Source organism: Capsicum annuum, chromosome 6 (genome assembly GCF_002878395.1).
Source record: "Capsicum annuum cultivar UCD-10X-F1 chromosome 6, UCD10Xv1.1, whole genome shotgun sequence".
In the NCBI taxonomy this organism is placed as follows: domain Eukaryota; kingdom Viridiplantae; phylum Streptophyta; class Magnoliopsida; order Solanales; family Solanaceae; genus Capsicum; species Capsicum annuum.
Window position 1 is genome coordinate 205,440,866 of NC_061116.1, and position 13,871 is coordinate 205,454,736.

General features: G+C 35.2%; 2 protein-coding genes across 4 annotated transcripts; both read right to left on the reverse strand.

Moving 5' to 3' along the window:
* Positions 1-80: 80 nt before the first annotated feature.
* LOC107876013 (phosphatidyl-N-methylethanolamine N-methyltransferase) lies at positions 81-3,577 on the reverse strand. The gene is made up of 2 exons (XM_016722970.2): positions 3,171-3,577; positions 81-581 (listed from the first exon to the last, which is right to left on the reverse strand). Exons 1-2 carry the CDS (start codon positions 3,413-3,415, stop codon positions 332-334), a joined length of 495 nt encoding a protein of 164 aa, XP_016578456.2. The 5' UTR covers positions 3,416-3,577; the 3' UTR covers positions 81-331.
* Positions 3,578-4,850: 1,273 nt separating this feature from the next.
* LOC107876012 (protein LPA3) lies at positions 4,851-10,196 on the reverse strand. Of its 3 annotated transcripts, none has more exons than XR_001675929.2 (13): positions 9,765-10,174; positions 8,460-8,490; positions 8,193-8,285; positions 8,041-8,103; positions 7,628-7,739; positions 6,644-6,729; positions 6,267-6,325; positions 6,075-6,177; positions 5,915-5,975; positions 5,655-5,775; positions 5,467-5,549; positions 5,302-5,382; positions 4,851-5,121 (listed from the first exon to the last, which is right to left on the reverse strand). XR_001675929.2 is itself a non-coding variant. In XM_047413808.1 (13 exons), exons 1-13 carry the CDS (start codon positions 10,082-10,084, stop codon positions 5,062-5,064), a joined length of 1,227 nt encoding a protein of 408 aa, XP_047269764.1. In that variant the 5' UTR covers positions 10,085-10,174; the 3' UTR covers positions 4,851-5,061. The 3 variants fall into 3 exon arrangements, 2 of the variants coding, with proteins under 2 accessions (XP_047269764.1, XP_016578455.1); XM_047413808.1 differs by having other exon boundaries at positions 5,701-5,775; XM_016722969.2 differs by lacking the exon at positions 5,655-5,775 and having other exon boundaries at positions 9,765-10,196.
* Positions 10,197-13,871: the final 3,675 nt, after the last annotated feature.

The following is a 13,871-nucleotide window of genomic DNA, read 5'->3' on the forward strand; positions in this document are numbered from 1 at the left end:
AAATTTTGCACTAACTACCGACAGATCATTCAGTTAGTTCTGTCAAAATTGAGTATACCGTGTTCTCAAGGTCCATTCACTTGGGAAAAAAAAATTCTCTGCATTGCCTGCAAAATGGTTTTAATATGTTGGCTAATTCAACATCTCGAACAAAAAAGAAGAAACTTAAAGAATTGTTCACAATATTGCCAAGTCTTACTTTAAAAAAAAAAGAAAGAACTCAAGAAACCCTTGATACAACAAGAACTTTATCAAAAAGGACAACTCCTCAGGAATGCAGAAGCAAGCAGCACCAGCTCCTTCAAGCCGGGAGCCGTATGTTCTATTAAACTCAAGAAAGCGGCTTTGCACGAGTAGCTGGATCTTCCTTGGATTCTACTTGTATCATAAATACATATCCCAGTACCCATAAGAGAATATAGAAGAAAGGAACCCAAGAGAGGCAAGCAAGCAAACTCAAAATGCTGCCGACATACTGAGGATCTCTTATTACTCCAAAAGGAAACTCTGTAACCCAAGGAATATTCTTTCCAAAGCGTACACCATAGTAAGTGCCAGCTTCTCCCAACAGTTGGTATACCCTGCAGTTTTGTAAATTATTACACCCATGAACCCGACACAGAAAAGAACTAAATGTAAAACCTGGACAAGCGATAAGGTTGCATGTCTAACATATCAAACGCACTTGAAAAGATGGAACCAAGACATAGCTACAAAATATGAATCGTGATATCCAAAACAACCAGGTAATAAATTGTCCGTAGAATATCTAAAGCAACTGCTGGTGCCATACAAAATATCTAAAAAGATTGCTGGTGCCATGTCAGATCTCTTATTTGAAAATTGTCATTGGAATGGCCACCCTTTATCCGATAATTCTTATCAATGTGGCTCTTAATCAGGTTAATCTCTGTCGCTACTATGTTTCTAAACTAAACTCAACTTAGGAAGGTGTTCAGATTTGATTCTTATAAACTTTTTTCATTTTTGATAAATGACTCCAATTATCTTTTGGTAGGTATTTCACTATTTTAAGCCTTTCCAACCTCTATCGCGTTGCAAACAATCTTTAGATCAATGCTTGTTTAAAGTATATGAATGTATGATCAAGAGAAACCTATAGTTAGTAACCACACATTAAGTTTGGCAGTGAACATCAAAATGATTACTCTTCTATGAGCCGAAATAATTACTGTATAGTATATGTATATTGGCTAACGATTGTATTTGCTTTATGCACTTTTCGATATTTCTTTACTTGAGCTTAGGGTCTATCAAGAACAGCCTCTTTGCCTTGACAAGGTGGGGCTAGGGCTGCATATACACCATCCTCTCCAAACTTCACTTGCGGTATTACACTAGGTATGTTGTTGTTGGCTAACGATTGTAAATACGTTTAGTCAAGCAGCTACAGAAGAGTAATGGTTAAACTCATAGAAAAATCGGTATTATTTAATAAGATTGATCAGAACTCTAATCAGAGCTAACTATCCAATATTTTTTCTCTATCTCATCGAAACTAGACTTCACCAAATTATCCTTGATTTATAGTCTTTCGGAACAAATTCTAGTTCAGTACAAATTGACCAGTAAAATACCTGAGGTGGCAGGTAGTTATCAGTAACTTAATGATGGACCCTGATCATTGAATTCTCTCCCCCATATCTCCAGCGATATTAGTTAATAAGCTGGTCGATATGTCAAAGTTTGCATCATAGATTTACTACTTCAGTGTGCTTGTTCTATATTGCAGGTAGAGCATCTAGAGTTAGCATATATTCCAAATCAAGCGGATAACAATTCATGTGTACCGTTTCATTTCAGCGGGAGAATTATCATTTGAGCCTGTAAATTCTCGATCATTACTTTTACATTTGACGTGTTAAACGGATAGCATATAGTTAAGGGTAATCGCAGGTCAGATATTGACTATAATATAGTATCTTCTAAAATGTAATCAGCTGATATGATCAGCCTGAACTAGATTCACAAGATTTGTAAAATTTAAGCAATCAAAGATGGCACCGGCGCAGCAATCTTCCAAACTGATTGCACAAACCACTTCTCAGCTACAATATGAGTGCTTATAATCTGGCTAGAAATGCATATAAACCTCTAAAAACCCCACATCTAACCTCAAGGCAGAGACCAGAGCCAAGATTTCAACTTTATGGATTCTGGATAGCTGATAATATGGTTCTAAATTTAATATGTTTACATATTTAATGAATTTCTAACATCAATACCTATTTGGGTAAAAATTACGGAGTTGAGCAGAACCTGTTCTGGGACTTCTACCTCTGCCCCTGCCTAGATCTGCTCGCACAACTATGCACAGGTTCTTCACCAAACTGTGAATATGGCAGCTTTGTGGTTTGCATGCATTGAATCTCATGGCAACATCAAAAATAGTCTTTCGGAGGCGTATATGATTCCATAGTGTAGGAGGAACTTGCATAAAAATTGCCTTCCTTCAGTAAAGAATGATTTAACTAGTTCCTAGTGAATTGATGACAAGAGGGGACGCGAGGTCACCACTTTCCTCCATGCATTAAAAATTGACAACAATTAACATAAACCTAGATATCTCATTTGTCAATCAACACATCCACAAACTACATGTCAATTTCAAATCAGTTAGCATCAGCTATATCAACCGTTTATATTTAGCTCCAAAACTCTATGGAGAATGGGTCCACCCTCTACCATTTCCACCTAAATACCAGACTTAGTTCACCCATCGAGATTCCAACACGTGAGCCTTCAAGACGTTCCTATCTATACTACCTTTCTCATTGAACCAAAGCCTTGGAACAATCAATTCAGCTTTGTTCGGGCCAGTTCACTCCAACCTAAGTCATTTGTCATTCTAGTAAATCCAAGAATCTAATTTCTGGCAAACACCACTTGGCCAAGGTACTCCCTCCGTTTCATTTTCCTCGGCCCCTATACCTAAAAATAAAATTTTCATTTTAGTTGTCCATTTTGGCAATCAAGAGAGTTTTATTACTTCTTTTCCCATATTATCTTTCGTATCAAATAACTCCGCAGCAGTAGTACTCAAATTTAGAGTTGCAAAACTATCATTAATAAGATTAATTTAGTCCTCTACGGAGAGTACATGATATGATACAATGTTTACATTGTCCAAGGAAGATCAAGGAACTGACCTGAAATTAAGGAACTGGCCAAAGATGAAAAGGGGCCAAAAATAGAGTGGAGGGGGCCATGAAAATGTGGAAACGGATAAGAGGGAGATGAATTGTAGCAACTTAATGAAGTGAGAAGCCATAGCCATAACTTTGCAAGGGTCACGTCCTCTTCCACATAGATCCACCCACGTTTGAGGATGTGTCCAGAGATAGTAGTAAAATGGAAATGGCAATATCACTCCTAAGCATGCCAATAATCCCATTTCTTCCTTTTCTTGCTCTGTCTCTCTCTTTGTTGTAGGAAAGTGTCACTGTACTACCAATGCTTTGTTCCCTTATTTGTGTCTTTAACCTCAAAGTACCAAAGTAGTACTATGTCCTATGCTGTCCGGAGAAGTTTTTGTACAGGTTTGGGCCGATTGGTGGATACTATGTTATTGGGCTTGACTGGGCCGGAAATTACACAACCTTGGAAAGGGGTCCAAGGGGAATTGACATGTATATACTTGCATAAAGTTGCACGTTTTGCTCTTTAAATGGGTTGATCTTTTTTTTTGGCTTTGAGATGAGATGATATTTAATTCAAAAAGTAACATAAACATACACCTTTAACTCATCATATTTATACAAATTCCTGTCCCTACAAAGTAATCACAAAAATCTCAACTAATTATGTATCTTCGTTGCATGTATTGGGAGCTAATTATGTATCTCGGCAGACCCAAAATCAGAAAAAATGTATCACAAGCTAATTACGTATCTTTACAGAGGAAAAAATGTATTTTCGTTGGATGTATCGGGAGCTAATTACGAATCTCGACCGATCTAAAATCGAAATTTTCAATAATTATACAAAATGTCAAAATTTTATGTAATTAAGCTCCAAACTGTTGGAATTTATGTTGTTTGTCCTTTTTAATTCTTGCCTTTTAACAATTGAATTATGCCTAATGGGTCATAAGTACTTAAGAAACTGAAGTCGAGCCTGAACATCACTTGTGAATGTTATGGTATGAAAATATAAACCTATGCCCTGCAAAAAAGATAAGTTGTTTGTTATGACTTACGGGGGCAAAAATTAAAGACTGGCACAAAACAGGGAGCAAAATGCAATGGAAATTTTATCCCCGACTTAAGCAAACCTTTAAGGTCAAAAGTCAAGACTTGAATGTTTTAGCCGTGGGACAAGCAGAGTCGAAAGCGTAGGATTATACGTTTTCAAGGTCATTCTTGTAACTCACCACATTCGGTAGAAATAGTGAGCCGTTCCAGGTTGAAATAGTGTTCACCGACCACTCTTTGAAAAATAGTGTTGTTATGAAGATTTTAATTTTACACAGGTGGATCCTTAATTCCTTATTGTTCACCTATTTCTTGATTTGGATCATTGCTTCAATGAGCCAAATCATTATGCTCAGATTTGGTTTTATCACAATCTTATCTTGAGCCATCTTTTACTGTCAACTTATTAGAACAATTGAAAGAAACAAAGAGAAAGAAAGGCATAGGAAAACCTTTCAACTTTGAAAAGACAGTTAAACAATGAGCTAGAGAGTTAGAGAGTTACACTTGCATTCTTTTCTTTTATAGCTGGGCCAAATCGAAAATCTGGGGAAAGTACAATTAAAGACCTATCCTCCACTTGGAATCAACCTTCTCTTAGCTTTTTCTATTCAAAAGTTGGGGAAGAGATTGAACTTAGTACCTATATTCAAATATATATATATATATAGGGTGGGACAATACAAAGAAACATCACAGGACTTGTCACTTTTTTAAGACAACCTTCTTTTTAGTTGAAATACAAGTTACTGCAAAGAAGAATAAACACAAAAAGCATTGTCCCAAAGTAATTTACTAGCTTGTTCCTCCACCATCCACCATCCTCTTCCGCTGTGGAAACTTCTGTTCAACTACGCCATGCAGAGGATGCTTCTAAGTCAACATCTTCTTCCCACCAAGTCGCAGTCTGCAGCAAGGCATTTAAGCAGCATTCAGATAGATTCTCAAATCTTAATTGTGTATTTCACTGATCTTCTCAGTATAAGCAATCAAGTGATTCGTCCTTTTGAAAGAAACTGTAGCAGTTGATGCGAAAAACACAAATAAACACGAAAACTATGGAAGGTTAAAACTACTGTAAAGAGACCTTGTATCCTCTTCTGAGAAATTCGAGCGAGCTTCCTTTCTCTTCTTGCAGTCCGAGGACTCTCAGTAGTTCTTCCTTGGTCTGCCGTAGAACATTTTGAGCAACTTATTTACCATAAAAGTTACATTAATAAGAACAAGTAGCATGAATCAGATGCATAGTTACTTCGTTAAGAGTGAAGCGAGTTGCGCTCTCTGCCACACAAACAAAAGAACCATCTGTTTGTTTAAGCATCACCTGCCAAGGCCCTGCAAAATTTAAAACAAAGGTAAGGGGTTTCATTTTCAAGTGAGAAAATAGTTCCTAGGATCAGATTCATTTTATACTCGTAGTATAAGCTAGGATGTAGTAACCTTGCAAGGATCAGAAATATTTATGAGTCACATATATTCAATATACTTAAACATCTAGTATGCAGATCCTCAAATTTCTGTTCCACTGTTGTTCTACTGGAGTGAACACCAAGAAAATAATCTGCACTCATGTTTTGATATCAGAAAGAAGGAAATACAATGGAGAAACAAGAAGACAAAGTCGATAAAAATAGGGAAATAATGAAACCGAGGTAACAGAATCCCTTAATAAGCATACAACCACGGGAAGGAAATCTTACCCGGATATTGACGGAAGAGAGCTCCGCTGTAGTTCACAATATAAGGTTCCACTGCAACTGTCTTCCATGAGAAAAAAGAAAAAAAAGAAACTATGCATTACAGAATTACAAGGTCGATAAAAGATAGATGAACATGAAAACAAGATCACAAAATCGTCACCTTTGAGTAGTCTCGTGTTCTAATATAAAAGACGGGGATGAATTGAGAAAGAAATTGGTAATGCAATTCCCTTGGTGGAAAGCCTATAATGCCCAGGTCGGCGCTGCAATTTTGAATTTATTGTTAATCAGAATATCATCGAGGAATTAACCATAAAATATACTAATCAAAGACAGGAAACACATTTATTACCGCAAGGTGTCAAGTTCAAGATTGAAAAGGAGGCTAGGGGTTGACTTAGCAAATTTATCCTGCACATTGTCAATGCAATAGATGTCAACATCATTAACACTTGAATAAATACAGAGAAGAAACATTAATTTAAAAGACGGTAGAATAAACAAATAAAGTGAACACTAAAAGGGTGGACAAGGCAATTCTAAGGTAGAGTAGCAAAAAAACATGTCCCAGGCAGTTCATGTTACTTCTACAAACATATTAAACTAATAAAAATTAAGGAAGATCACACATTGGCACGGTAGTAAGTTCAATTTTTATTGGAGATAATTTCTAGCAAATTTGGAAATGAAAATTAGATAACATGACTTTCTAATACCAACAGATCTTACCACATACTTCTCAATGTACGAGAGGTCACGAGTGCTGCAGTTGATAAATATATAAAGTGTAGGAGGCTGGTCAGACTTCCAACGACCTGAGACAATAAAGATGCATAAAGCTTTATAGGTATAGTATATATAGGGATAGGCAAAAAATTGACGATCATTGCAATAACCCGGAACCAAGCTATTCCTTTGAGCTTTTAGTAACTATGCCCTTGTAAATCCTAGAGATTTGGGTGTTGATAAACAAGAGAAAGGAACTATCAATAGCTTTAAAAGCTTCAAAAAAATGACAACGGAGGTAAAAAGAAAAAATAGCTAGACCCATTTAACCCTAAGGGCCAGCTTGGTTGGTGTTTCGAAAGTAATCTATCCATGTACAAAATTCTGCACAATTTATTATAGTGTTTGGTTGATATTTTAAAGAGAGTTAATATCCATATAAAACTTAGCATAGCATATACAATGCTTGAATAGGATTTTAGTTTTCTTCCTACCTAATACCTGCATAATTTTATGCAAAGCAGATTTCCTACATAAATACTTTCATTGACTAAAACAAACTGTTTGAGGATATAATGCAAATGCTAAAAGAAGAAAACTCCAGATAATTTGGAGACGGGATTGGTAGCATCAGTACAAGACGCATGCACATGTTAATCTGTTGATGTTCTCGAGTTTTTTTGAAGTTAAAAATGCAACACAGGAACCGAACATTTGCAGGCTTTCGAATTTATATCATAATGACTTAAACGCCTTAAACACTTGACAAGATCCAAAAGACTGTTCCCTATGATTTTTTCTTTGAAGGACATAACGGATTGCATCACCCTTCCCCTCTCACCTCCCCGAACAGAACAAGAAAGAAAGCTTATGTGGAAACCAAAATGGATTCATTGTGCAGCTGAGTAGAACTGGGTTATTGAGCAACAGTGGCTAAGCTGATGAAAGAGTTGGAAACATAAGAACAGTTGGATTGTGAATTAACACCTTCATTCTCATCCTCAAAATCGAAGTCCAGTGTATTCCTTACAGATCTGAAGAATGAGGTCACAGCGCCCCCAGGAATATCATCCAAGGATCCAATGGTAATACCATCTATCTGAAAGAGTTAAAGAAAGCATGATAAGTTCGATGAGATTTTCGCAAGAATTAGGAAATGACAGTAAGAACGCAACTCCAAAATGCAAAAAAAGAAAAATAAGATGAATCGAACAATATCATAAACAGCTAAAAAAGTTTTTCAAAGTTAATCATTCATCTCTAGTTCAAGGAGAGGTTTAGATAAGACAACCAACTGACAAAAGCACCCGACCTAACAGAAGGCATTCCCTAATAAAACAAATTGCTATGGTTCACTGCATCAGAAATGAAAATTGAAATATGCAATGAATAATCAGTACCGAGTCAAGAGCTGCTTTGAAAAGATCGGTGGCCCTACGCTTTTCTGGTTTGTCAGGAAACACCTACAATAGAGGGATCTTGTCAGATTTGCTTCCGTGCATTTCAGTGAATCATAACTTGTACAAAGAAAAATGACAAAGTTTCTTCTCACCACACAAGCTCTAGTTTCCATCTTTTCCTGAAGCTTCTTAACAACAGCTAGTACAAGTTGGATATTGGCATCGCTGAACTCATCCGAAGACCCCTTCACAATTTCAGGAATTTGAGAGATGAGCTCATTGCAAGGTTTGCATAATTAAAAGTAAGTGAAATATGAGACATTATAATTATCCAGAAAAATCGAATGACTTTGAACAACAATATGATGTCATTAACAAGGTACTTAAGATTTCAAAATTTAAGACGGTTAACATGATACCTTATATGAAGAAACGTTGGTGGGCAAGGGCCTGAAGATGTAAGCCAATGGAGAGTTGAAACAAACAGGAAAAGTTGTCAGCAACGAAGCTAAGACAAGCTTATTAATGAAATAATAAGCATGTATTTGGAAAAAGTTACATTCCTATCAAACTTCATGAATGTATTGACAATTCAACGTCAAAAGTTAAGATACAGCTCACAACATCCTGAAAGACTTTGAAGCGTTTGGAATTAGAACGTGGCCTGACCTAAAGTTACAGAAAGCGAGCTCATTTTACATGAAATCATCTGAACATGTTCAATAATACAATATGGATCTGTTCAGCTACAGAAGTACAAAATGAAATTTCCAATAGAAGATGCCTTCAGAAGAATATTGTTGGGGCAAATTTTATATAACTTTTAACGCCCTAAATTCTCCATCTAAAATCTGATGGCCACCTATTCGTATGCACAAAAATGTAACGAATACATTTCCACAATTGCATTTCTAGACATTATGTCCTTATGTTGGGACACATCGTGGGTGGGGGAAGATGCTAGTTTCGGCCTTTCTTCTGCATAAAATGTGATTACATGTCTAACGCACCACTTAGATTTGCATATAACGCAAACTCGAGCTGATTTCCCACTGCCCTTACAATGACTTTTGATTCAAGAGATTTCAACTTTGTTTGATTTGGGTGATCCAGGTCCGGAATAGTTTCAACTTATCCATACAAACTCTTATCCATACAAACTTCCTTCACAAAGTTGCTACATAACTAGTAAAGAACCTCTCCTATTGCAGACCAGAAAAAAGGAAACTGTGCAGCAGCAAATACATCACTAATTCTTGAAACGCCTCAATCCCATATATAGTAGTAGACCCAATTTCATTTCAATACTCAATTATTCGTCTTTTATTACTCCACCAGTTTCAACTTGTCGTCTGCTTTTGACTTGACACGGAGTTTTAAGTAAAAAACTTGCGAATCTTGTGCTGTGTTGTTAAACTAAAGATGCGTCAAGTGTAGCAAAATATGTTTTAATCTTGTGTTGAAAAGTTGAAAATTGAAACTAAAGACTTAGCCAGTAAAGTAAAGAGACATTTTTTTAAACGAACTAAAAAAGCAAAGTAAGACCAATAAATTGAAATGAGGGAATACAAATTATGAGAAGTTCTTGAAAGTAACAAATAGAAATTCATGAGACAGCTACACCACAAGTATTTTCATAAGGAATCTTGAAAGAACCCAGACAAAGAAACAAGCCAACAAGCATTAACTAGTACTAGTATATATATTAAGAAGGAGAGGATTACGGGAAATCAATTTCGAGTCTGGTCTTTCCATCATTAAGTGCATAAAAGAGGGAAGTGGCTGCATCAGAAGCAAGTACTTGATAAGACTTAGGCTTGTAAACACTGACACCTTGCTTGGGGTCAGCTCCAACATCATTCTTGATGCACTGAATTGGCCTGAAGGGGAGCAGTGATATTAAGGAGGTTTGGGGGAGTGGGCGAAAGGGGGAAAGGGAAAAGGAAAAAGAGAAGAAGGGAGATGATGGCTTGTTATGTCGAGGAAGAGTGAAGGAAGAAGGGAGTTTCTGTAACTGCTGTAAGGCCGTGGTGGTGAAGGCCATGGGAATGGTTGGTTAGGCGGTGTTTTTGTGGATACACACACATGATAGGTGGAGGGAAATATAACCAACCAACACTTGAAGATTTATTGATAAGATGTTTTATTTGGAAAAAGAAGGACTTAATTCTACTCTAAATCACAATTCATACTATAACTTAACTCACTATAACTACTTAAAATTTTTATTTATTCTTAATTTTATTTAAAAGCTCGAATAGATCAATGTGTGTATTCAGAAGAATGCAACGTATCAATGTTAAATTAAGAGATATATGAGAAAAAATATGATGTATTCGTGTGAAATGCTATGTATCTTATAAAATTCACTGATATATTCGTAGTGATTGAATCAAAGATTTTTTATAATTTTGAAAAAAGTTGAGAATAAATAATAATTACTCTGTTTTTACATAAAACATCCGATTTCTATATTAGAACCTGACTAATTTAAATTTGCTTTGAAAAATCCTACTACTATTAGTAGAGCGCTCTCCACTCGAGGCAATTTCACATCTAGGATTTATATCTGATATCTTTAATTAAATATGAATGAGCATTTACCACTCCATCATAATGGTCATGACTGACTCTGTTAGAAGGTGAAGTGAGAATATTGAAATTCTGAACAAATTAAAATATCATTTTTTTTTCATAGATTAAAAAGAAAAATAAGATATATACATTTAAAGAGAAAATACCTAATTAACCATAATAAAATAATTTATAAATTACATCATAAAGGGAGAGATTTCAACAAAAAAAACATCTTTAATGAAATATGATTTTTTTGTTTTTTCCATACTAAACAAATAAAGATAAGAAAATGGAAAGTGAGAGCCGGAAGATGAGCAATGGAGGAGAAGGAGGATTCAGGGCAAAACTAGAACATTACATGCATAGCGGTGAGAAGAAGCATGTCGTAGCTGGCATCGCCCTTCATGAAACTTGTGGTCATAAACTAAAAATACATACTAATGTATCGAAATATAATGCCACGTGGAAGGTTAGAAGTAAAGAATTGCCAAGAAGAAAGTTTAAAACGGACTAAAAAGGAAAGTAAGACAAATAAATTGATATGAAAGGAGTGCTTAGTATTACTTTTCTAAACTAAGCATTAGAATGGAAAGTATTGTGAATTCTCTCAGTGATACTGTAACATGAAAATGAAAACAGAATATTCAGGTTAGAAGCTTCATTGGAAGTCTTAATGTTGACCTAAGGTCCACTTACACTTTATGAGGCAAAAATGTCTCTAGGGGTTGAAGATGGGAGTACTAAATTTACTGTCACACGTTCGAAATTTCTGATGTTGATGGCAATTTCTCTTGTTCTTTTGTTGTTTTTGTTCTCATAATGTTGTCACTTTTGTTATTGCCGAGGATATGAAATATAGTACTACAACTCAATTAGTTCCTGTTTACAATAAGAATATAAGATAGAAGTGTATGTCAAGTTCTGATGCAGTCCTTGTGGTCAAGCTGTATTGTGTGGACAATACATTTGGTTTCTAGTTAGGTCTTGATGTAGTATTTCACTGCTTGCTTTCAAAGGGGTGTTGGTTAAAGTTTGTTTTGTAGGAGGAGACGTATTGTTTTTTTTTTCTTTTTTCCAGTGGACCATTGGATGTACTATTTTCTTAGTGACCTGAAGCTTTCAACAAATGAGCTATAAAGGGAGACTAGGTATGTCACAATGCATGTAGAGGAGCAAGGCATCCTATAAGGTATAGACTTATAAGAGATAGGTTGGCTGGACGAGACAGGACTGTTTCTTCGCTACATCACCATGGCGAATGCAATGTCTTACTTACCTTTGCTAGTGATTCTAAAAGGAATGTTTCAGCAAGTCAACTCCTCACTCATTTATATCTGTGGAGAGAAGTGATGGTATTGACATTAATTTGCTCTGTATGTCCACACATTTTTGTTCTCTCCTAGTTTGTTTGGATAAATCATTGGAGAGTATGTGACTTGTAAAAAGAGAGAAGCGTGTCATGTACAAACTAGATACAGACCTTTTGCAGCAGTGCAAGCATGATGCTGCCTGAAAAGTTTGTATAAGTCCCTTTTGACGACTATGCATGTGTCAATTACATTACACCCTAACTTGGTCTGATTTTTGACCAATGTATGATTTGTTGTTTACGCCATTTCTGTCTTCTATAAAATGTCATTGATGGCTATAAATTGAACTCTTCTTTTCACAATTCTGTCAGTTTGTGCTGAATATTTGGATTAGTCCTGTAACCCCACGCTCTTTCGCTGTGTTGATTCTCTTCATCCTTAACCCTTCTCCTCAAAACTGAAAAGAAGGAAATAAGGGAAAAACTGCTCACCTGGAAAGAGCTGATAAGGCGCGAAGCGAGAGACTATATTCTAATTCTTCCTGCCAACTAAATGATCCAAAGATGGAGTTCCAGTTCCCTTCAGTCAAGTACTGGCCTTGCCAGTTTTGTGAGGCTCAACTTTTGGAGCGTTCTATAACAACAGATAGATATAAGTGCCTTTTTTGTGCACAATATTGGCTATTATGAACTACTTATATGTTGTATAAAAACATTTACAACGAAAACACCAGGCTTTGTATTCCATCTTCAACTGCACAATGGTCAATAACATCATTGAAGGTTATTCAAACTGAAAAGGCTCAAAAATACCCCTGAATTGTCTTAAATAGCTCAAAAATGCCCCTCGTTAGATTTTTGGCTCAAAAATACCCCTCCGTTAAATATTTGGCTCAAAAATACCTCTCCCTCTAACGAAATTCGGAAAACGATAAAAAATACCCCTGCACTATCTGAAATGGCTCAAAAATACCTCTCTGTTAAATATTTGGCTCAAAAATACCCCTCCCCTTAACGAAATTCCACCAAGCATGCCACCTAGATAAAAAAAACTACGTGACTATGCCACATTACCATCCACATGTAAAATGTTAGTATTTTTTAATTATATGACATTCCTTTCTTCTTTATTTTTATTTTTATTTTTATTTAAAAACGTCAGTGAAACGGACAAAATTTACACGGCTTTTTCATTTTTAATCAAAGTAGACAAATGGTGGTTAAATAATATTTTTTAAAATTTTTTTTTATTAAATGTAACATCGCTATTATCAAATTTCTTTGATCATCTAAAAAACAAGTTTTTTCCTGTTAATAGGTTTAAAAGTGCGAAACCCAACAAAACAGTCTTATTAAACTGATAAACCCATTAATTATTAGGCCAGTATAAAAGTTAAAATTAAGATTTACTCGTAAAAGTAACAAATTTCAAACTAAACTTCAAATTAGTTACTCAAAAGATGTGTTTGGCTTTACTAGCTTTTACTCAAAATGCTTATGTTAAAATGATTTAATAAATACCTCCTTTAATCTAAAATTAATGAATCTTTGAATGTGACACACATCTTTAAAAAATTAATGAATGACATAATTAAATAATAATTTATCAATATTAAGTATCATTTTACTTCTTTTCAAATTTGTTCTAAAAATAATAAGATTATTTATCAAAACTGAATTTAGAAAAATGAATTCATTTCGAATGATTAAACAAGTGTTAAAAGGAATTCATTTATTTTGAAAAAGAATTTGCATGTAGTAAATTCAACTCAATTATTAGTACATCAACATTTGCTAGCTTAAAAGTTAAAATTCTAGCTCCTCCTCCGAGTCAACATTAGATCAAGATCAAGCTGTCCCTCATCCCAAACGACAATAACAAGATAAAATTTAGAACTTTTAAAACACTAATGAAAAGGTGAAATCTAGAACTTTTAAAACACTA

Excerpts from the sequence above, each read along its gene's own strand:
- LOC107876013 (XM_016722970.2), bottom strand. The coding sequence starts at position 3,415 with ATGGGATTATTGGCATGCTTAGGAGTGATATTGCCATTTCCATTTTAC. Across the intron at positions 582-3,170 it reads GGCCAGTTCCTTAATTTCAG|GGTATACCAACTGTTGGGAG; the intron begins GTCAGTTCCTTG and ends ACAAAACTGCAG.
- LOC107876012 (XM_047413808.1), bottom strand. The coding sequence starts at position 10,084 with ATGGCCTTCACCACCACGGCCTTACAGCAGTTACAGAAACTCCCTTCT. Across the intron at positions 8,104-8,192 it reads TGGAAACTAGAGCTTGTGTG|GTGTTTCCTGACAAACCAGA; the intron begins GTGAGAAGAAAC and ends CCTCTATTGTAG. Across the intron at positions 5,550-5,700 it reads TCTGCATACTAGATGTTTAA|GGCCTTGGCAGGTGATGCTT; the intron begins GTATATTGAATA and ends TAAATTTTGCAG.